A 20,248-nucleotide genomic window follows, 5' to 3' on the forward strand; every position below is an offset into this window, starting at 1 on the left:
GCACTGTTAGCGAAACAAATGCAATATTCTGTGCAAGTGCGTGTCAAATCTCATTGATCACCACCTCCGTCTGTTCCGGAGTTCTTTTGGGGCAAATCACATTACTACTTGCAAGTGAAGTTGATTCTATACATAGACATTCACAGATATCAGTTACATGCAATGTATACATTATGAAGACTTGTCAGACTCGTCGGTCCAGTCGAACTCATAGAAATCAGATTCCGCATCATCTGACCCATCAGCGTTTGAGTTATTCTCCCCATGAGGACCACTACCTTCAACAAACGGCGGAAAATCTATAACAGGTAAGTCCTCGCTTCCAATCAATTTATCCCCATCACAAGGAAGTGATGGTTGCGCAGCAAGAAGCTCGCGAATCTGCGCATTCTCTTCAATCAATCGGAAACACATAAGGAGATCTGCATATATGTTCCAGACATTGTCCCGAGTTACCGGCGGTGCACCAAGTTCAACCATGAAAATAGAGGCTTGATCGAAAAATTCACGAGGGACCAAAAGAAAGACCGGGTGGTCAGGAACAGCATATGTCTGTCGCACTTCATCAAGTGAAGATTGATCGACTTTCACCTAGTAGCGAGATCATTTTTATCCATCAATTTGAAACATTGACAAGATCCGCAACGCGCAATACTCACAGAGAAGTCACGAGAATCAAAGTCTTCAGGATGATAGAAAATGTCATTGGGTCGGCCGTGTGGGAGTGCCTTGTGCAAGTTGTGACGAGGTTTGACATTATTGAACTTCTCCGCAAAGAGATCAAGCTCATTCTGGAGCCATGGGATGAAGATGTAATGAAAAACAAGCCTCAATAGCCGATATTCAGTGTTTGATGAGAATGAAGTGATGATAGAGTACTCTACCTTTCCAAGGCATCATCTGGATTATAGATACCTTCGCTAACACCATAATCTAGAATATCTTGGAAACCTGGGGTCCAGCGCCGTCGCAGCTGGCTCCAAAAAATCTCAGGCTTGATGTTGCGATGTTGACCCTTGAATTTGTGTTGCAATGTGCGCGCCAATGCTGGGTCTTGCAGGTGGCGAAGTAAGGTGTGGCCATTAGCGATTCCATTGTTCTCACTTCCAGGATCGCTCTGAGTGACTAGGGGCATAACTGGAAGAATCAAAATTGATTTATCTACAGTTGATACGCAGTGACATATTACTAGTGTGCTTACCACTGAGAGCTTGTACTGTATTGCAGTACCATCCAAAAATAAGGCGAGGATTACGGTTGGTCCACCAAATCTTTAACCACAGTATACGTCCCGAGAACGGCTCAATTGCAACATGCAAGAACAGCTGGAATCGACGCCACTTATCATGCTGATCAAATACCCAGATGTCGTTAACACCGGCTGTCCAGTAGATGCTTCTCTTCAGTCGTCGACTCTTGCGAGCCAGAACCTCTTCCGGATGATGGAGATTCATGTAGCTAAGTATCAATGCCCTGTGTGCAAAATTTCTCATACCACAATGCAAAAATATGACTACTGGTAAGCGCACCTTGGAACAGTGATTTTCTCTTCATGCAGAAGAGTCTGCCTCATATCATGTGAACCTTGTTGTGGGAAGCGTGCCCGCACTCGCTCAATAGCAGGTCCTATACTTGCAATAGTGTGTGCTTGTCCGCGTGCAGACTTCAGCTTCCATTGAGATCGCCGCTTTTTCAGTAGGTCGATCCTGTAATCAAACTATGTATTGAATGTGTGTTTGATAAGAAGTCGATGGGTGACTCACGAAACATTGTACATATCGGTATCGTAGTGCTTGCGTAGATGAGAGACAATTTCAGAATTATGATACCCCTTCGCAACAAATTCTTCAATGAATGGTCTGATAAGTTCATCGGGGGCTGTTGATTGAACATGAGGAATCAGTGATCATTCAGATCATAGTGCAGACTAGCCACTCACGAGCCGGAACTCGACCATTTTTACCAAGTGCATTTGGCATCTGTCCGAGTCTCGAGTGTGGAAGCAATCAATAAGAGAGTGATAGACGTGGCACCTTTGTCTGCCCTTTTAAAAAAGAGCACCTCAGCCTTATTGAGTATTGCGACTGCAGAAATTGAAGTCATTCACGTAAAGAAAAGTTACAATGTTTGCCATTTAGTCTGCTCATGTCCGCTCTTGGGAAGTAGTGTGACCTGCGACATTCATAATAATAATAATCTAGATAAATGCAATAATGCGTACAGCGGACTTTAAAAAATACCGGGGAAACGCGAGAAAATGAACCGTCACCAATCATCCACCATACAGGTACCACATCGATTCATATATCTGGAGTGCTGGTATAGCGGCGTGTTCAAAATCAAATAGACGGTAAAGCTGCGCAGATAGCAAGGATGGATGACACCCGCCACGATACCAAAAGCACTCGCACGGGCACTAGAATGGATACTAACAGCACTGAGACGAAATGTTTCAGTAAATATAGGATCAATTGACAAATCATATTACAGCAAGAAGGCAATGTACAACGAGTAGCCCGAAGTTCCAAAGATAAAAGTTTGCCAGGAGCAACTGCAACGACGTTAGCTGCCCCGGTCAAAGACGATGCCATTGTCTTACCTAGAGAAGAACCCAAGGGTGCCAAAGTCGAATACGGATTCGCGCTAGTGTTAGCTTAAACGGCAGCTTTGACTTGCCAGCCTGAGTGACCACGAAGACCAGCAAGCGCAACGAATATGCTTGGGGCGCATCAAGTCCCAATATCACCTGGTGATGGAGTGGCCACGTAGTGGCGACCCGTAGTATTTCCTTCATCTCGTCGAACGGTCAAAAACCTGCTCGTATTTAAAAACGAAGTTTTTGCTGCTGCAGTCAAGTTTGTCGACCAAGTTCACGTGAGCCTTAGACATGTAAGTTAGTAGACGACGCGACGACCCCATGGCTTCGTCATCAACACAACTTGAATCATGTGCTGAAATGGTTCATACTGAGTACGAGTACCATGAATCCCGCTCGCACATCTTGACCCGGGACCTTTGAAACGGCTTGGATTAATTGAAGTTAAAGTTGAGAATTCTCAAGTTCTCATATCGTAACGTGGTGATCCGCCAGTCCCCGGCTCCGCCCGGCTGTATCAGTCCCCCCTGCACACTCTGCGAACCTCTGGTAAACGTACCTCTGTCTCGCCTCGTTTCAACTACGGGCGTCCTGAGAGCAAACCAAATACATTCAAATAACCAATTTTTTAACATAAGCCCACAACAGTCCGTCTATCAGAAACAGATGTGGGGAGCGAAGAACCAAATAAAGAGAACAAACTAATCAGTCCGCAGATTAGTGACAACGAATACCAATCGGCTTACATCGCACATCCAACGTTGAACGTTGAAGTGTGGCAATGTTATGCATAAATATTCAAGATAAGGTTGAGCCTCGAAGAAACAATTTCACAGGAAGTTATGAGTCTGAAACGAGTGCGATTAGCCTGTGAAGACCAATTTTTCATGATGTTCGAAATAGACTCACTGGAAGGTCTTTAATCTATCTATTGTTCAATCTTGAATGTCCGTCGCATCTTCATACAATCATCCTCCTCCTCCTCGTGATCCTCTTCACCTGCGCTGTCAGCTGCATCATCCGCGCGGACTGGTTTCTTGCTAGGACCAGCTTCGTCAATAGCTTTGCACTTTCCTTTGTGGACATCGGGAAAAGTGGTGGCCGTGATGGACGCATCAGGCAGTACCTGCATTGATTTCAACATCACATGATAGACACGCGAGCCATTCTTGTTGTCCAGATGAGCTCCTTTGTCTCCTTTGTTGTGAGGTCGGATATCCCATCTATGAAACTATTTAAGCAACAGAATGCGCCAGAACTTTCGAAAGTCTTACAATTTGAGATATACCTCCACAGTGACGACATCGCCGGTGTGAAGCTTCTCCTCATAATCTTCGGGCAGAATGACATTGCCTTGTCTATCACGGACATCAGGGGCCACAACCTTAGTATCACGAAGATTGAACTGTTTAATCAATCCAACGTAGCGCTCTAAGGGGTCAGGCAAATCAGACAGGCGTCGATGACCTGCGCTGTTGTGAGCAATCCAAAAGTAGTAAATCAGATGCATAACATCGCACCATCAATTTGAGTGGATCCCTCCGCATAATCGCCAAACCCCCCACTTGCCATTGCAGCAGCTCTAGCTCTAGCTTTGGCTGTTCAGTGAGCGGAAGTGTTAGTGTGATATCAGAATAAACATCACTACTCACAGGGACTACGCATCGTGTCACTTTCTACAGGAAAGGACATGTCATTTTGTGGCAACTTGGAGGCAATGTGGACCGAAAAACCTACTTCCGACTTCCGCCCGCTTCAAACGAGGCACCGCCGAGGCATGCGACGGATCTGGGAAGTCTTCCAGCAAGGCGTTCGAGGTCACGATGATAGCAAAACGCTGATCTTCACCATGGGGATATTGACGCCAGAAAGGCAGATCCTTGGGGTAAGCATTTTTATCGAGAACTAAGAATTCTAAGCAATTGGAAGTATGTACAATGCAGGAGAGTACTTACTACGTGCATTCCTGGCCTCCTCCACCTCACCGAATAGGGCATTCAATATGTCAAGGGCGTCACCACTGCATTGGATGGCTTCCATTGGATACTTGTCAGTGGCCATGTCGTCTAGAGGCCGAAGTTCAAACTGGGCCCGCATCTTTTTCAATGCAGCAAGGTCAAGCTGTGACATAAGTTGTCAAAGATTGTGTGGCACGAGCCCAAAAACAGCCACTTCCCCAAGAGTCAGTTCGAGGAAGATTGAAGTATGGTCCTGTCCGATTATGTTGACCGTCGAGGTCCAGTGTCGCGGGAAATGTAAATGTGAAGACTTCACCCTCTGCATCGACCCAGTAGTCTGCATGATCGGCCATAACGTGCAGTGGACGAGGATTCTCGCTGACAGGCACATTTGCCAAGATATCCGGAGTAGCTGCCCCTGGAGCAGTCGACGACACATACAAAGACTTCCACAAAGGAGTCTTCTCTGACAGATGTTGAGGGTCAGAATGAGTCTTGCTCTCTTGCTCAGCGTTGTTGCTCATGACGGAACTTGGGGATGAGAATAAAGAATAACGCAACTGATGATCAAGCGTTCGCTTTTATAGATGGCACATTGCAGAAACATTAGGAAAAAACCAATGTCGTCGTAGCCACGGTGACAACGGTATAGGCACATGTAGGCACCATAGCGCCATGTAGACACCCTTAAGGCTACATGTGATAGGTATATAGCGCTATATAGCCTAAAGCCGCTACAGCATCAATCAGGCCATTTAAACATAAAAGTATCTAATAAGACACACACCTTGATGCAAATGTGTCTAGTTCTGTGATCTCTGTGACTTGATGCTTCATGAAGCTTTTGAAGGTTTCCCATAGCGCTTGATTCTCCTGTGGCTTGTTCTGGTAGGTACCTACCTTTCCCCGCTTCCGAGTCTCCCGCGATCAAATTCCTGGCCGCACCTTCTAGTCCCTGTCTTCTCTGGTTTGTTCCTGACCGGCCTGACCCTCCGAATCACTACCTCCTGCATCCGACGCGTCAATGTCGCATCATAGCATTCGTTCGATTGTCGTTCCTCCACACTGTCGAGTTCGTCGTACTTCACACCTCCTCACTCGCACCTTCAGCTTTCTCGAGTCCCACCCATCACTCCCCTTATCATAATGTCTGTTAGTTTGTTAATCCACATACCGTACTAGTTCCCTCCATTTTTACTGAAGTGTCATCATATTAGCAGATCCTTTCATTGCATATCTCGTCAAATAGATGCTTGATAAGTCTTTGACATGTTCGAATTTCGTGAGCAGGTATCCCGCCCTCCTAGCGGCTCCACCTGCTCGCGCACCACCCCGATCTAACGCTCGGCCCAGCCCAACCTGTTAGCACATGTCAGCAACCCTGGAGTTAGATGAAGCTGGACGTTTCTAACCTACAAAACCCTCCTTTGGGAGTCGGGAACTCTGCTCGAGATAGATTCATCCCAGCGGCTATTTCGGTAAGTTCCGCTGTACTTTATGTGCCACATAACTCCGCTAGCCATATTATCCGTTAAGTCACTGCATGGCCCGTGGGCCATATCCACTTGCTCCAAATCTCGACAGAAGTAACGTTTGGAAGTGAAAATATGAGTCACAGAACTGTACTCAGTGTTTGCTAACATGAGTACCGTGACGTAGCCCAAGTCTGAGCATGACTATTAACAGATCTATGCAAGTGGCGAATCCATGTAGTCCGTCGCAACGATAGGTCCGGCTCGTGCTACATTGTGAAAGAACGGACGGATTCAAAATTCACGAAGTCTTGCCAATAGGACTCCCACAGGTCCTCTCAAGATGGCAGCAATACACCGATGATACGATATCTGTCCTGGGTCGGCGAGTGGCAACTGCACAAACCATCATGTATATGAGTGTTTAGTGGACGTAGGCAGAATAGAATACTTCGGAGTCTCAAAAACATTTCCAATAGCGATGGTAGCCTTGATGACAATCTCGCAATCCAGCACCTGCCTCTCAGGCTTGATCAACGAAGATGAGGCAGAACTTTTGGATGACAACGACACAGCTCAAGTCCTAGCTGCAACCCCCATTGCTGAGATCGAGGCAACTCGACGACACCGCACTGACACCCGGAACCACATCATTTATACCTTTCGGAGGGTGTGGATTATTTGCGGTGATAAATCAGAATGCAAAGACCCTGGGTTGGTAACAGTCGAACGTGAGCGCGCCGGCATAAAATGCAGGGATCGCGAATGCGCCGACAAATTCAGGGATGACAAGGAAAATTTCGAGCAGGATCAGTCGAATGTGGACGCTATGACAGATTGGGCCAGATTGGTGGCAGCATGGTTAGGTAGACACTGCTTTAGCAGGTCGTACATGTCGTACGGGGCACTAAGTATCAATCTGAAAAGTTTATTGATTAGCAAAAGGGTGTATCACTGCAGGATTGCGCCACGCACATCGAGCAAAGCTTATCATGTCGGCAAATATCGCTGGCGTGGTGCTTAAAGTCCGACCATCCAAGTCTGTTCGCCTCCCTCCCCCGGGCCAAATAGATTAAGGTTTATTCGAGGTGGGCGCGTTTGCAAATTCACTGGAAATGAACAGCTGTTAGCGGCATCACGACACGTCTCCTTAATCATGATGCTGGGCGATACTTATGACATGATAATCTATCAAGAAAGTCATCCATGGTCAGTATAATTGAAGTAGTAGTAGTAAACAGTCGATCGGCGGCACCGTACAAATTTGCCACTCCGAGAAAGTCTGACATAAGTTGCCGCCATCAGTGGCACAATTTTACGTCATCACCCTGCAGAGCTGGCAGCACTCCTGCGGGATTGAGCTGGTCGGAATCTGATGAATGATGTGGGTGTTCCGTAACTACCACAGAGTTATCATAGGTATCGACCCATTCATTATCCATGAAGCAGTGTTTTTTTACTTCTCAGGGTCTGTGAAACCGAAGAGGCCTCGGTCCGTGACGGAATGAATATTTAGCATACGGCTACCCTGAATCCTGATAGTCTGGTCGAATCCGAGTCTCCGACCTCTGGCCAACTTACCAAGGGTCAGTCCAAGATCGATAACGTTATATTTTTCTGTCTCTAGTTTTTTTTCTTCAACTGGTAACTCCAGTACCACCATACCGACCGCTCACTCAAGTTGTTTGAACGGGATTTATCTCGACTCTCCAGATGTCAAGCCACTCATTTAACCAGTCATTCCTTTCCATTACTTTAACGCAGGGTAGTACAGACTCGCTGCACAAGAGCGGCATCGCGACGGTCCTTCATATAGAGGAAAAACAAATTGCCGAGGAGCTCAATCCGGGAGAAAGAGCACGCATTCTGCGCAAGCTCGATTGGCATTTGTTACCATTCGTGTCGTTATTATACATGTTGTCATTCTTGTGAGTCTGTCGAACGCTTGCCTTGTCTAGTGTTGCTTATTTATGCTACCTTCAGGGACCGGGCCAATGTTGGTAAGCAGTGGGATGTGTGTATCATACTTTCTATTCATCACCATTACCACTCGCAGGAAATGCGAAAGTCGCTGGCATGTCTAAAGACCTGAATTTGATCGGTCTCAGGTACAACATTGCGGCGGCCGTCTTTTTTGTGCGTGATATAACATGCTCACTCTACTCAATACTTACTTGCCTCCTCTAGATACTGTATAGCTTTGCTGAGGTCCCCTCGTATGTTTAGCGTCAAGAATAACATGTCCATTCTCAATGTTTATGCAGGAATATTGCGCTGAAGCTATTCAGACCATCACGCTGGAGTACGTTTACCTCCACCTTGTTTTCCCCGTCGCCTAATATTCATCCCAGTACCAATTATCATGCTCGCATGGGGTCTCGTGATGACCCTTATGTGTCTCGTTGATTCATTTCGATCTCTTGTCGTGTGCGTAGAATTTACCCACATGGTGAAAACAGACGCATTAAACTATGTAACGGTAGAGCTCGGATGTTCCTAGGCTTGACAGAAGCGGGTTTATTCCCTGGAGTGACCTACTACATATCTCTCTGGTATCCACGATCTGAACAGTCTAAGCGCATTGCCATATTCTTTTCTGCAGCAACAGTCGCAGGTAAGCAACATTTCATTAAGCGTCGAGTTCATGCGTGTTCACATTTTCTTTGGTTGTTAGGTGCTTTCGGCGGACTCCTTGCGTGAGTCTTCAAACTTCTCGAACAACCTGCTGTCGGGCTTGACCTTCTCATTAATAAAGGTATGGTATCGAGCATTTGGAAGGGTAAGTAACATATTGTCATTGACAGTCCATCATTGATTCGTTGATTAGCATCGGAGGATTGCATGGTTGGCAATGGATTGTATGTTTGCATGTTTTCAGGTCAAGTTGTCACTCATTTCATGTGCACTCCTAGTTCTTATTAGAGGGTGCTGGTGAGTCTGCTGGGTCTCAGAGGTAATCCAGACGTTCATCTTCAATCAGCCACCCTATTCGTAGCATGTCTCTCGTTTTTCTTCATGCATGATGTGAGTTCGTGCATATGTTGTGTCTTGCACTAACCATTTAGACCTTTTAGTATCCCGAAACGGCCACGTTTCTCACCGAGACAGAGAGAGCATACGTGATAGATATGCTCAAACAAGATGCGAATAATCTCGCCACACACTACCATATTCGATTTGTCTTGCAGGCCATGAAAGATTACAAGACTTACATTCAAGTTTTTATCTACATGGGGTACTCCTTGTTTCATTATTTCTCATTGACGAAGCTGAGTCCTTCCTTAGGCTGCTCGTCCCTGTTTATGCCATCGCTCTCTTTACGCCAACTATCATCAATGAACTCGGCTATTCCACTACCCATGCTCAGTTGCTCTCAGCCCCACCGTTTCTTGCAGGATGCTTCGCCACAATCCTAGTTGGAATCTACTCTGACAAGTACCAAATTCGCGGCCCATTTATCATTGGTGGCGCCTGCGTGTCTATTGTGGGATACATCTTACTTTATTGTGACGGGCCAGCAGGCATGTCGTATACTGGAGCTTGTCTGGCTGCTATCGGTGTCTATCCAACAATTGCAGTCGATCTTGCTTGGGCAGGCTCAAATGCAGGAGGCGACTTGAAGCGTGGCGTTGTGATAGCGATGGTCATTGGCCTTGGAAACCTGGGAGGGTGCGTCATATCATCACAGATATCCGTCGTCCGCTTAACCTTGTCTTAGTATTTGCTCCTCATTCGTTTACATCGATCCGCCGAATTTCCACATTGGACATGGCACTATCATGGGATTCCTTTGTCTCTCGTATGTGTTCTCGGTTTTTGGACTGTAATATTGATAACCACTTCCCTTATAGAATTTCGCTGAGCCTGTTCGCTATGTGGGACTGTAGCCGGCTTAATAAAAATAAGGAAGCGCAGTGTCAGGCGGAAGGTCTTACTGACAGCAGAAAAAATGAATTCAGGGATATGGGCGATGCCAGTCCGTTGTTCAGGTGAGATTCATAATTCATCCACGACCTTCGCTGATCTGAGTGTTTAAGATATGCTATATAAAACGCACGCCTACCCAAACTGTCCTTTTCAACATCCCATTATCGTACATCTCATTTAATACTAAGTTAGACAATACATTAAAATGATAGTTAACTTCTACGGGTTGAATATCTACCATTCATTTGTGGACCAAGACCTGATTCGTGAACTTCGACAGCAATTGATTAGGATGCTACTATGTAGTAAATCTGTGAGATACAGTATTTACGGAGAAATACGGAGCTAATTTATGCAGACCATCAATGCTGTGCAAAGAGTCCAACATCGTTTTCAGCTATTTTCTGGGCAGCTTTCTCCGAGTCAACCTTCTCCTTCTTGATACGCTCTATTTTTTCAGCCTCGGAGGCTGCTTTGAACTCTGGGTATGTGAAAAAACGGTTCTTCGACTTCTGACACTTCTTCTGAGTCTTATTAGTCAACTGTTCATTCAGATCGAAATTTGATAGCTCACGAGAGTGCAGTGAGCTTCTACAGCAGCGAGTTGTGCACTCTGCATCAGTTGCATCTCAAACAATGTTTTGTTCCGACTGTAGAGGAGCTGAATGTTCTTCCACAAGTCTTCACGGTCACTTTTCATCACTTCATCGTATGACAGGACTGCGGGAGTACTTGCAGATCCAAATTCAAATTGCAACCCAGTCGAAATTGAGCGTGTGACGAGTGAGCTCCCTGAAGTCATTACGGGACTGTCGGGAAGCTTTCCACTGATCTCTTTAGCCTGGGCACGTAAATCACGAGGGTGCACAGGGCATGCGGCACCGGATTCATGAGCTGGCCAATCCTTGATAGTAGCTTCCTCTTCAGACAGCTGGAGGAGCTGCGGCAATTTGGCAACATCTCTGTGAGACACATGCAGACCCTTGCTCCGGTCTTTAAGAGTCTGCCGCGCGACCTGTACAACGAAATGAGCATCGCAGGAACTTCAAAAATACATAATCATACCTTGTGTACTCTTGCAGCTACTGTAATATTCTTGCAGGTGCCATTTGCGATGTCCGCGAGAGCCGCCTGGATCCTAGACTCATAGTTGGGGTCAGTATATGCTGACAGCTTGCCTCTGCAATGTTCCATGGCCCCAACTCAGCGATCACCACTTGCTCGACTTGGAGGACTGCAGCTAGTGAAACGCACTGTTAAATTTAATGTCCGACGTCGGCAGCCACGGCAGGTGGTGAATCTAATTTTTGCTACTGCCACGCTGAAAACACAATCTGCATCATTTCTCAACAGATTCGATTCGATTTACTAGTAAGTAGCATGACCGATAGTAGTTGAATGCAAATGACCGCGTGTACTCGCGAACAACAGGAGTTGCCAAAATCAAGCAATTATGTCAGCTCAAGTGTTGTTCAGCCACAAACCAAACTGCTGAAAATATTGTCGACAGTTTGCATACATAGTTTTAGTTCGACGTGTCGTCGTCGGCTTTGACTACTTGGAGGATGCATCTATACAATTTGACGCTTCAGCCCCCAACGGCAGCTACGCAAGCTATCGTTGGTAATTTTTCTGGCGCACGAACCCAGGAAATTATCATCTCTCGTGGCACTCGACTGGAGCTCTTGCGCCCAGATGTTCAGACCGGCAAGCTATCAACAGTCATTGCCTCTGATGTCTTTGGCTCTATTCGCTCTCTAGCAGCTTTTCGTTTGACAGGCAGTACCAAGGGTGAGCCCCTGTACGTATCATCTTTTGTTTCCATTTTATTCATACTCTATTCTCAGACTACGCAATCGTAGGCTCGGATTCTGGGCGCATCATCATTCTCGACTATGACCCGAAGACAAGTAGTTTCGTGAAGCTACATCAAGAAACTTTTGGCAAGTCTGGAGCGCGACGCATTGTACCTGGACAATACCTTGCGACTGACCCCAAGGGCCGTAGCGTGATGATCTCATCAGTAGAGAAGGCCAAACTCGTGTACATCTTGAACCGAGATGCTGCAGCCAACCTTACGATTTCGTCACCTCTCGAAGCACACAAAAATAATGCGATCATTCATCATATCGTCGGCCTTGATGTGGGCTTTGAAAACCCATTGTTCGCTGCGCTCGAAGTCGACTACTCTGAGTCTGATCAAGATCCTACAGGGGAAGCATTCAACAATGCAGAGAAGGTGTGTTCAGTGATTTTGTAGTATCTGATGACTGATGAGTTTCCAGATGCTAACATACTACGAACTTGATTTGGGCCTCAACCATGTCGTTCGAAAATGGAGTGAAGCCACAGATCGACGTGCCAATTTACTGGTTCAAGTCCCTGGCGGCCAAGTCGCATCTACGGATCGTTTCGATGGACCATCTGGTGTTCTGGTCTGCTGTGAAGACCATATAATCTACCGACACATGGACCGACGACAACACCGTGTCCCCATCCCACGAAGACAACACCCTCTGGAAGACCGTCAGCGAGGCGTCATCATCGTTACAGCCGTCATGCACAAAATGAAGGTTGGTCTGTTGCAACCTGTCGCTGTTATTTTGATTAATATTTCTCGTAGGGTGCTTTCTTCTTTCTCCTTCAAAGCGAGGATGGTGACCTCTTTAAGGTCACAATTGATCATGAAGAGGACGAAGTTAAGGCACTAAAAATCAAGTATTTTGACACTGTCCCTGTGGCATCCAGTCTTTGTATTCTTAAATCTGGTTTCCTTTTCGTTGCATCCGAGTTTGGAAATCAGTGCGTCTCTCAATTCAACGTTTCGCGAGAAGTTTCTGACATTGATTTCAGTTATTTGTACCAGTTCCAGAAATTGGGTGACGATGACAATGAACCTGAGTTTAGCTCGACGTCGTATCCGGGCACCGGAATGGCAAATCCCACCATTGCTTTACCTCATGCGCACTTCCGGCCACGACCGCTAGATAATCTTGCACTCGCAGATGAAATGGAATCCCTGGACCCCATCATAGATTCCAAGGTGATGAACCTACTACCAAACTCAGATACGCCTCAGATTTTTACTGCTTGCGGACGTGGAACAAGGAGTTCTTTCAGAACACTTCGCCACGGTCTTGACGTTGAAGAATCCGTAAGCTCAGAGTTGCCTGGTATTCCCAATGCCGTCTGGACAACTAAGCGGCGCGAGGACGGCAAGTCTTTGTTTCATAGATGTCTCGAAAAACATCCGCTGATGTCGCTTGCAGATGAGTTTGATACCTACATTATTCTCTCGTTCGTCAATGGAACTCTCGTCCTTTCCATTGGAGAAACAATTGAAGAAGTGCAGGACACTGGTATCCTGTCATCAGCGCCCACTCTTGCTGTTCAGCAAATTGGTGCTGACGCCCTCCTGCAGGTGCATCCACAAGGCATTCGTCATATACTTGCGGACCACCGCGTCAATCAGTGGTCGGCTCCTCAAGGAAAGACTATTGTCACTGCTACGACAAACAAACGTCAGGTGGTTGTTGCTCTGAGCTCTGCTGAACTGGTCTACTTCGAACTCGATCTTGATGGACAGCTGAATGAATATCAAGATAGGAAGGCTATGGGTTCGACCATAACGGCTCTAAGCATAGCTGAGGTACCTGAGGGACGCCAAAGAACGCCCTATCTGGTAAGCCATCTTTCTTGAAATCCTATCATGTACTCACATATTGTTAGGCTGTTGGGTGCGAGGACCAGACCGTTCGAATAGTGTCGCTTGACCCAGAAAGCACACTGGAAACGATCAGTTTGCAAGCGTTGACAGCACCGCCATCAACTATCTGCATTGCCGACATGCTGGATGCGAGTATCAACAAGACCCAGCCTACCATGTTTGTTAACATTGGTCTCCAAAATGGCGTTCTCCTACGAACAGTACTTGATCCTATCAATGGGCAACTAACTGATACTCGGACTCGGTGAGTTGTTTCGCTCATTGGAGAATCACGGCTAATTGTTTACAATCAGGTTCCTCGGGAACCGACCAGTCAGATTGGTTCGTGTTCAAATACAAGGGAATCCGGCCATCCTAGCGCTCTCTTCCAGATCCTGGTTGAATTACACACATCAAAATCTCATGCATTTCACCCCCTTGATTTTTGATAACTTGGACTATGCATGGAGCTTCTCCGCTGAGCTCAGTCCTGAGGGTCTCATTGGCATAGCTGGTAGTGTTCTTCGGTGAGTGATCTCGTCCATCATGCCTTGTCGAAGATGAGAATAGAGATACCGGATGAACCTCTAAGGAGGACATGCCGAATATTTTTGAATACCAATTGTTCCTACTGAAATTTCCTTATTCTATTGTTTTTCGAATTAACACTGACTACGGTTTCCTTGCCAGTATTTTTCAAATACCAAAACTGGGCATGAAATTGAAGCAAGACTCAATTCCGCTGTCCTTGACCCCTAGGAGGTTTATATCTCACCCCAAAAATCGCCACTTTTATCTCATTGAAGGCGACCATCGTGTTTTGGGCGATGAGGCCGCAAACAAACGGTTACAGGCCATGGTGAGATTTGTTCTTGCGTTGTGACTATTGCGGACTTATCGTTATCTCAGACGCAAGCAGGACAGCACGTTGATCAAGAAATGCTTGACCTACCACCTGAGATCTTTGGAAGGCCGAAAGCGGCAGCAGGGAACTGGGCGTCCGCAATCCGTATCATTGACCCTGTCGAGGTAAGGCCATATCATGACTGGTTGATGCGTGGGCTTACATTTACGTTTTGTAGGGCAAGACCGTTTCGACTGTCACACTAGACAACAACGAGGCTGCCTTCAGCCTCGCCTTCGTACCATTTTCTGCACGAAACAATGAATTACATCTTGTCGTAGGCACGGCGCAGGATACTTTATTGTCTCCGCGGTCATGTACTAGTGGTTTCTTGCGAACTTATCGTTTCACCGAGGATGGCGTGGGATTGGAGCTCCTTCACAAGGTGAGGAATATATTGACGAATGCTTCATTTTGCTGACAGACCCATTTAGACAGAGACGGACGATGTCCCCCTTGCTGTCATGGGATTCCAAGGACGTCTGGTTGCTGGCGTTGGAAAGGCTCTGCGGATATATGAGATGGGTAAGAAGAAGCTTTTACGGAAAGCAGAGAACAAAGTAAGCATACACCAACATTGTCAATCTGCTTTGCTCACATTCACATTTCAGACATTTTCTACTGCCATCGTGAGCCTCAACACCCAGGGTTCCCGCATACTTGTCGGCGACATGCAGGAGTCGATACATTTCGCAGTATACAAGGCACCAGAGAATCGACTGCTCGTCTTCGCAGATGATACTCAACCTAGATGGATTACTGCGGCGACAATGGTAGATTACAACACTGTCGCAGCCGGTGATCGCTTTGGCAACGTATTTGTGAACCGCCTGGACTCAAAGGTCTCTGACCAAGTGGATGACGACCCCACAGGCGCTGGTATCCTTCATGAGAAGGGTATATTGATGGGTGCCCCACACAAAACCAACATGCTGTGTCACTTCCACGTTGGTGATCTTGTTACCTCGATACACAAGGTGTCGCTCGTTGCTGGTGGTCGCGAGGTGCTACTCTACACTGGCATTCATGGCACTATTGGAATTCTCGTGCCTTTCGTGTCCAAGGAGGACGTAGATTTCATCTCAACGCTCGAGCAACACATGCGTACGGAGCAGGGCAGTCTTGTGGGCCGGGATCACCTGAGCTGGAGAGGCTACTATGTACCAGTGAAGGCAGTTGTTGATGGTGATTTGTGTGAGACATATGCTCGGCTGCCAGGGTCGAAGCAGAGTGCGATTGCTGGAGAACTTGATCGCACAGTGGGAGAGGTGCTGAAAAAGCTAGAGCAGTTGCGTGTGACTGCTAGTGGTTTCTAGGTGTTGTTTGCAGTCATATTGTAGACTGATCATTGTATTGTATTCAAAACTGAAATATTTTTTATTTCTTGTGATTTATGTAATCGGCTGACTAGATGGACAGTGACGTTGCAGGTGATTGCGGGGAGACTCAAATACCCCCGCACGATCTAAACTCCCACCTGCATCTCTCCTTCAACCATCCCAAGCCTTTTCGAAAGCCAAAGCAAAGCCAGAATGTTGAACATTGGTGCACGTATCGTAAACACCTCTCGCGTGCGGGCAATCCAAGCAACGCGGTCGTACGCGACCAAGGCGGCCGCCCCCGTGGCCCTCAAGAACCACAAGGTGCTACTGACAGACTGAATGAGAATGATCTCTGACAATAACGCGTCTTTTCAACCCAAATACTCGTGTATAGTACACCGTCCATGCTACCGCTGCTGGGCGGGGTCGCAAGGGTGAGGTCAAATCATTCGACGAGACCCCTTTCTCTCTGCACCTGGGAACGCCCAAGGCAATGGGCGGAAACGGTGAAGGGACGAACCCTGAACAACTGTTCGCCATGGGATACGCATGTGCGTATTCGTTAATATATTTTAAATCGCGTGATCTGCACTGAATATATGCGTAACGGATGTAGCGTGTTTCCTCGGAGCCTTGCAGATGATGGCAGGCAAGACGGGAAAGAAAGATGCCGCAAGACACGCCGTGATCCACACGACCGTGCATCTCGGAGAGGCGGAGGGGCTTGGGGGGTTCGGGTTAGCCGTGGATATAAAGGTTGAGGGCGTGGAAGACGAGGAACTGATCAAGGCTGGTCATGAGGTACGTTTCCCCTACTCACGCGTGTTGGGAGCATGTATTGTGATCCGCTGACCGTGGTACTCCTCCCAGGCTTGTCCCTACAGTCGTGCACTTATGCATGGCGCAGTTGTGAATGTTTCCAAGGCATAGGTATTAGGTACACCTTCAGGCTCTGGCCCCAGGAACTGTTTTTTTCCTGCGACTTGTTCACACGTATTCCGGTCCTTGAGAATGCTAGGACATAATGCACATTAGCCGTAACATCTTGGCGACTCAATCATTAATTAATCTGCATGATACTACAAGTACACCGAGCAAAATATATCCGGGAGGTACGCATCCGCAACGCTTTTACAAAGAGTTCCTGTACCACTTGTCCTCGACGCCATCAGCCATCGTCAAGTATGGCATCAAGTCACTCGTCAAAAATTCGCTTGGCCATTGTTGCCTGATTTGCGCCGTGAGATACTTCTTAGCAATTTTCAAGTGGCTTTCCTTGACGCCCGGGGCGATCTTCTTGATGCCGGGCGCCTGCTCTGCGATGATGCGGTCAACATACTGCGTGGTAATCTGCTCGCCAGTGTCAATACGTGCGCCATATTTCACCCACTGCCAGAGCTGCACACGTGCAATCTCAGCAGTAGCCGCGTCCTCCATCAAGTAGTTGATAGGGATGCAGCCATTGCCGCCAATCCAGGCCCCGCAGTATGCTAGAGCCACAGAAACATTAGAGCGGATGCCGTCCTCCGTGATCTTTCCGGGAACGCTTGCATTCAACAAGTCCGCTGCAGCTACTTTCACATCCTCACGTCTGATGTGGTACTATAACCGATGCGTGAGCAATAGGAACAGGTAAAACAATATCGCTGTGCGAACCTGGTTAGGACCGAGCATATTTTCGTCGAACACTTTGCGAGCGATCTGATTGATCAAGGGGTGCGCAATCCAAGTGCCATCATGGCCAGCAGCGACCTCACGGAATTTGTCTGCTCGGACCTTCTCCATTGCCACCTCGTTGGCTTGAAGGTCATCCTTGATAGGGATTTGAGCAGACATGCCGCCCATAGCAGCAACCTTCCGCCTAAAAACATGATGAGTACCTTATCGTCATGAACGAAACGTGGCATTACCTATGACAAGTTTGGATTAAGAGGCGCACATACGAATCCATAAACGGCACTGTCATAGTAACATCTTTCCTGTCTGGTAACACAGCGCTTTTGTCCGCCCTTCGCTTCTTGATGGCGCTGAAAATATAGTCCCATCTAAGAATACACGCGGAAATGAGCGACTGACCCATGACATGATGGACAAATTAATTATACGCATATGAATGCTCCTTACCTTCCGCAATTCAATCCAGCCGAGTGGTTTCTGAGTTCGAAGAGAATTTCTTCCATTTGGAACGCCGCGGGAAGCGTCTCGATGAGGACAGTCGCCCTGATTATGTTGTGGGCTATTCCAATGTAGGACTGAGAGAAGAGGAAGACGTCGTTCCATAGACGAGCTTCGAGATAGTGCTCCATCTTCGGAAGATAGAAATAGGGACCCGAGCCACGTTTGATGAGTTCCTTCGCATTGTGGTAGAAATAGAGTGCAAAATCGAAGAGAGAAGCCGAAATAGGGGTATTGTCAATCGTAATACGCGTCTCGTCCAAGTGCCAACCCCGAGGCCTAGACCGAAATATGAACAACCGAATAGAAAAAGGATGTGCGACGTACCGAACAATAAGCACTGCTGGTTTCTCAGACAGCTTGTATTGCTTGCCGCCAGACTCGAAGTCAATCTGACGCCTTATGGCGTCGCGCAAGTTGACTTGGCCGTTAATCACGTTTGCGAACGTAGGAGCGTTGGAGTCTAGACATGTTATGTTAGCGTAATTGTGCGTATCATGGATGGCATGCGAACCTTCAAAATCTGCCATAAAGGTTTTTGCACCACTGTTCATAGCGTTGATGACCATCTTACGGTCAGGAGGACCTGTGATCTCAACGCGTCTGTCTTCAAGACCGGGTGCAGGTGGTGCGCAGTGCCACGAGGGCTCAGCACGGATGTGCGCTGTTTCAGGAGGAAAGTCAAGAGGCACTCCTGAGTCAAACTTGCGCTGCGCATCATCGCGCGCAACTAGGAGGCTATGTCTTGTAGACTCGAACGTCCTATGAAGTGCAGCGAGGAAGGTAAGTGCACCATCGGTGAGGATGTCAGATTGAGGGTTAGAAATGTCGACCTTTGTGTGGATCTGAACGCCTGCAACCATGTTTGAGAAAGATAAGTGGAGTTGTGGAACCAGATTAGATTAATGTGTGTTATGTACTAGTCTCGGGACTCCGACATACCGCAGATCCGACATATGCATTCTGAGTGAGCATGTGTTTATTTCTGCAATAACCACGAAATTACGTGAAACTGAAATTGAACACGGAGTACAGACAGTTGAATCCGTGAAGCATACGCATACAGATCACCATAAGAATATCAGTCCTGGATCTCCTTCGGGGATCCGCCACTACTCCTTATCACGAGCTCTTGGAATTGGTTCCCATTTCAACTGGGACGGCGACGGGTTCCGAAGGCGCTACCCGACGAGGGAATTTTGTGATAAGTATTCGATAGTGATGGATATAAGTAGACTGAATTTACCGAGGATATTTTTCACCGTGCGCTCTCCAACTTTAATGACTCTGCGGCAAGCCAATTGCCACACCCCGACGCTCACAGAACCTTGGCGTGGGTCAATCATTGAGTATTCGCGGACTGATCGTGCTAATAACTGTGAGAATGCTGACCTTTAGGTGCGAAAGGGAAAGCCATCCACCAGCCGAGTGGGCCAAGCCAACCAGGAGGTAGGTAGAATACTGCAGCCTTTCTATACCACCAGCCAATGACGAATGATAGTCCTGTCGTAAAGACCCACATCAGTGTTTTGAACTTCAGTGAGAATGCAGTCTTCCTGGACGCAAGCTCTCCATCTATGAAACACGTCAGTCCATCGGTATGCATCAACGTGTCGTGGAGCCCACGTACTGAACTTCTCAAGCTCTGCTAGCCCTTTGTCAACGCCTCTCTTCAGCTTTGCCCACTTGGCAAACTGATCTTGTGCGCTCGTTTGCATCAACTCTTTCTTCGCCGTAAGGAGCTCAGCTTTCAGCTGGCGCTGTCGAGTATATGAGGCATTCATGAAGAGTCTGCTGTAGAGATCCCATGCCTAGAAGGAAGAAACTGTAAACTCATACGTATGAGGCATTAAGAAGAATACCAACAAATTCAAGGAGGGCAGTTTGGCCAATCCATGAGATGAGCTCAGTCAGAAAGACGAGCGCAAAAATCGTGAAGATGAGTGACATGGTAGATATCAATACGGGCCTCGCACTTGATAGCAAAGAAGAGAGGATGTGCAGTGCAAGTACAGGTGGTGATTGAATATCAAGCCTTCAGCTAGTCGGCAAGTTTGAAAGAAACGTCAACACTGCACACAGCCGAACACGTTGGTACAAGCCATACGGCGTTCGCGGCGTTGCGGCCTTCGCACCGGATCATCATGTTCGCTAATTGGTAGATTGCAACATCGCAGTCCAAGGACTG

General features: G+C 47.2%; 9 protein-coding genes across 9 annotated transcripts; 3 read left to right on the plus strand and 6 right to left on the minus strand.

Moving 5' to 3' along the window:
• Positions 1 to 171: 171 nt before the first annotated feature.
• On the minus strand, positions 172 to 1,979 carry HD556DRAFT_1445833 (uncharacterized protein; the record flags this gene model as incomplete). The annotated part of the gene is made up of 7 exons (XM_041306996.1): positions 172 to 591; positions 660 to 828; positions 885 to 1,137; positions 1,202 to 1,473; positions 1,530 to 1,706; positions 1,764 to 1,878; positions 1,940 to 1,979. The coding sequence occupies 7 exons, from the start codon at positions 1,977 to 1,979 to the stop codon at positions 172 to 174; spliced, it is 1,446 nt and encodes a 481-aa protein (XP_041157743.1).
• A 1,368-nt stretch (positions 1,980 to 3,347) lies between these two features.
• Positions 3,348 to 4,529, minus strand: HD556DRAFT_680119 (uncharacterized protein). Its single transcript, XM_041311285.1, has 4 exons — positions 4,117 to 4,529; positions 3,871 to 4,063; positions 3,506 to 3,819; positions 3,348 to 3,444 (listed from the first exon to the last, which is right to left on the minus strand). Exons 1-3 carry the CDS (start codon positions 4,166 to 4,168, stop codon positions 3,525 to 3,527), a joined length of 540 nt encoding a protein of 179 aa, XP_041157744.1. The 5' UTR covers positions 4,169 to 4,529; the 3' UTR covers positions 3,348 to 3,444; positions 3,506 to 3,524.
• A 261-nt stretch (positions 4,530 to 4,790) lies between these two features.
• HD556DRAFT_1204586 (uncharacterized protein) lies at positions 4,791 to 4,970 on the minus strand (the record flags this gene model as incomplete). The annotated part of the gene is made up of 1 exon (XM_041296447.1): positions 4,791 to 4,970. A coding segment is annotated over one exon (180 nt), but the record flags the coding sequence as incomplete, so codon positions are not given.
• A 2,295-nt stretch (positions 4,971 to 7,265) lies between these two features.
• HD556DRAFT_1389121 (MFS general substrate transporter) lies at positions 7,266 to 10,245 on the plus strand. Its single transcript, XM_041303503.1, has 18 exons — positions 7,266 to 7,612; positions 7,740 to 7,954; positions 8,010 to 8,026; positions 8,083 to 8,162; positions 8,214 to 8,242; positions 8,291 to 8,328; positions 8,378 to 8,453; positions 8,510 to 8,640; positions 8,701 to 8,722; positions 8,782 to 8,805; positions 8,854 to 8,884; positions 8,939 to 8,957; positions 9,007 to 9,050; positions 9,101 to 9,261; positions 9,312 to 9,695; positions 9,745 to 9,825; positions 9,878 to 10,015; positions 10,064 to 10,245. Exons 2-18 carry the CDS (start codon positions 7,740 to 7,742, stop codon positions 10,074 to 10,076), a joined length of 1,503 nt encoding a protein of 500 aa, XP_041157746.1. The 5' UTR covers positions 7,266 to 7,612; the 3' UTR covers positions 10,077 to 10,245.
• Positions 10,246 to 10,315: 70 nt separating this feature from the next.
• Positions 10,316 to 11,197, minus strand: HD556DRAFT_1487955 (uncharacterized protein; the record flags this gene model as incomplete). Its single annotated transcript, XM_041308747.1, has 3 exons — positions 11,019 to 11,197; positions 10,528 to 10,968; positions 10,316 to 10,495 (listed from the first exon to the last, which is right to left on the minus strand). Exons 1-3 carry the CDS (start codon positions 11,145 to 11,147, stop codon positions 10,316 to 10,318), a joined length of 750 nt encoding a protein of 249 aa, XP_041157747.1. The 5' UTR covers positions 11,148 to 11,197.
• A 291-nt stretch (positions 11,198 to 11,488) lies between these two features.
• On the plus strand, positions 11,489 to 15,953 carry HD556DRAFT_1389132 (CPSF A subunit region-domain-containing protein). Its single transcript, XM_041303504.1, has 13 exons — positions 11,489 to 11,744; positions 11,801 to 12,192; positions 12,239 to 12,526; positions 12,577 to 12,755; positions 12,807 to 13,168; positions 13,223 to 13,635; positions 13,683 to 13,924; positions 13,974 to 14,186; positions 14,350 to 14,518; positions 14,569 to 14,688; positions 14,742 to 14,948; positions 14,998 to 15,123; positions 15,175 to 15,953. Exons 1-13 carry the CDS (start codon positions 11,519 to 11,521, stop codon positions 15,877 to 15,879), a joined length of 3,642 nt encoding a protein of 1,213 aa, XP_041157748.1. The 5' UTR covers positions 11,489 to 11,518; the 3' UTR covers positions 15,880 to 15,953.
• Positions 15,954 to 15,966: 13 nt separating this feature from the next.
• On the plus strand, positions 15,967 to 17,077 carry HD556DRAFT_680218 (OsmC/Ohr family). Its single transcript, XM_041311288.1, has 4 exons — positions 15,967 to 16,206; positions 16,280 to 16,436; positions 16,502 to 16,686; positions 16,756 to 17,077. Exons 1-4 carry the CDS (start codon positions 16,096 to 16,098, stop codon positions 16,813 to 16,815), a joined length of 513 nt encoding a protein of 170 aa, XP_041157749.1. The 5' UTR covers positions 15,967 to 16,095; the 3' UTR covers positions 16,816 to 17,077.
• On the minus strand, positions 16,707 to 19,176 carry HD556DRAFT_680159 (malate synthase). The gene is made up of 6 exons (XM_041311286.1): positions 18,575 to 19,176; positions 18,388 to 18,523; positions 18,010 to 18,339; positions 17,796 to 17,930; positions 17,542 to 17,746; positions 16,707 to 17,487 (listed from the first exon to the last, which is right to left on the minus strand). The coding sequence occupies exons 1-6, from the start codon at positions 18,921 to 18,923 to the stop codon at positions 17,017 to 17,019; spliced, it is 1,626 nt and encodes a 541-aa protein (XP_041157750.1). The 5' UTR covers positions 18,924 to 19,176; the 3' UTR covers positions 16,707 to 17,016.
• On the minus strand, positions 19,053 to 20,219 carry HD556DRAFT_680185 (WRB/Get1 family). Its single transcript, XM_041311287.1, has 5 exons — positions 19,927 to 20,219; positions 19,691 to 19,871; positions 19,453 to 19,635; positions 19,307 to 19,387; positions 19,053 to 19,241 (listed from the first exon to the last, which is right to left on the minus strand). The coding sequence occupies exons 1-5, from the start codon at positions 20,008 to 20,010 to the stop codon at positions 19,183 to 19,185; spliced, it is 588 nt and encodes a 195-aa protein (XP_041157751.1). The 5' UTR covers positions 20,011 to 20,219; the 3' UTR covers positions 19,053 to 19,182.
• Positions 20,220 to 20,248: the final 29 nt, after the last annotated feature.

Source organism: Suillus plorans (genome assembly GCF_016647745.1).
Source record: "Suillus plorans strain S12 chromosome Unknown HD556scaffold_47, whole genome shotgun sequence".
Taxonomy (NCBI): Eukaryota; Fungi; Basidiomycota; class Agaricomycetes; order Boletales; family Suillaceae; genus Suillus; species Suillus plorans.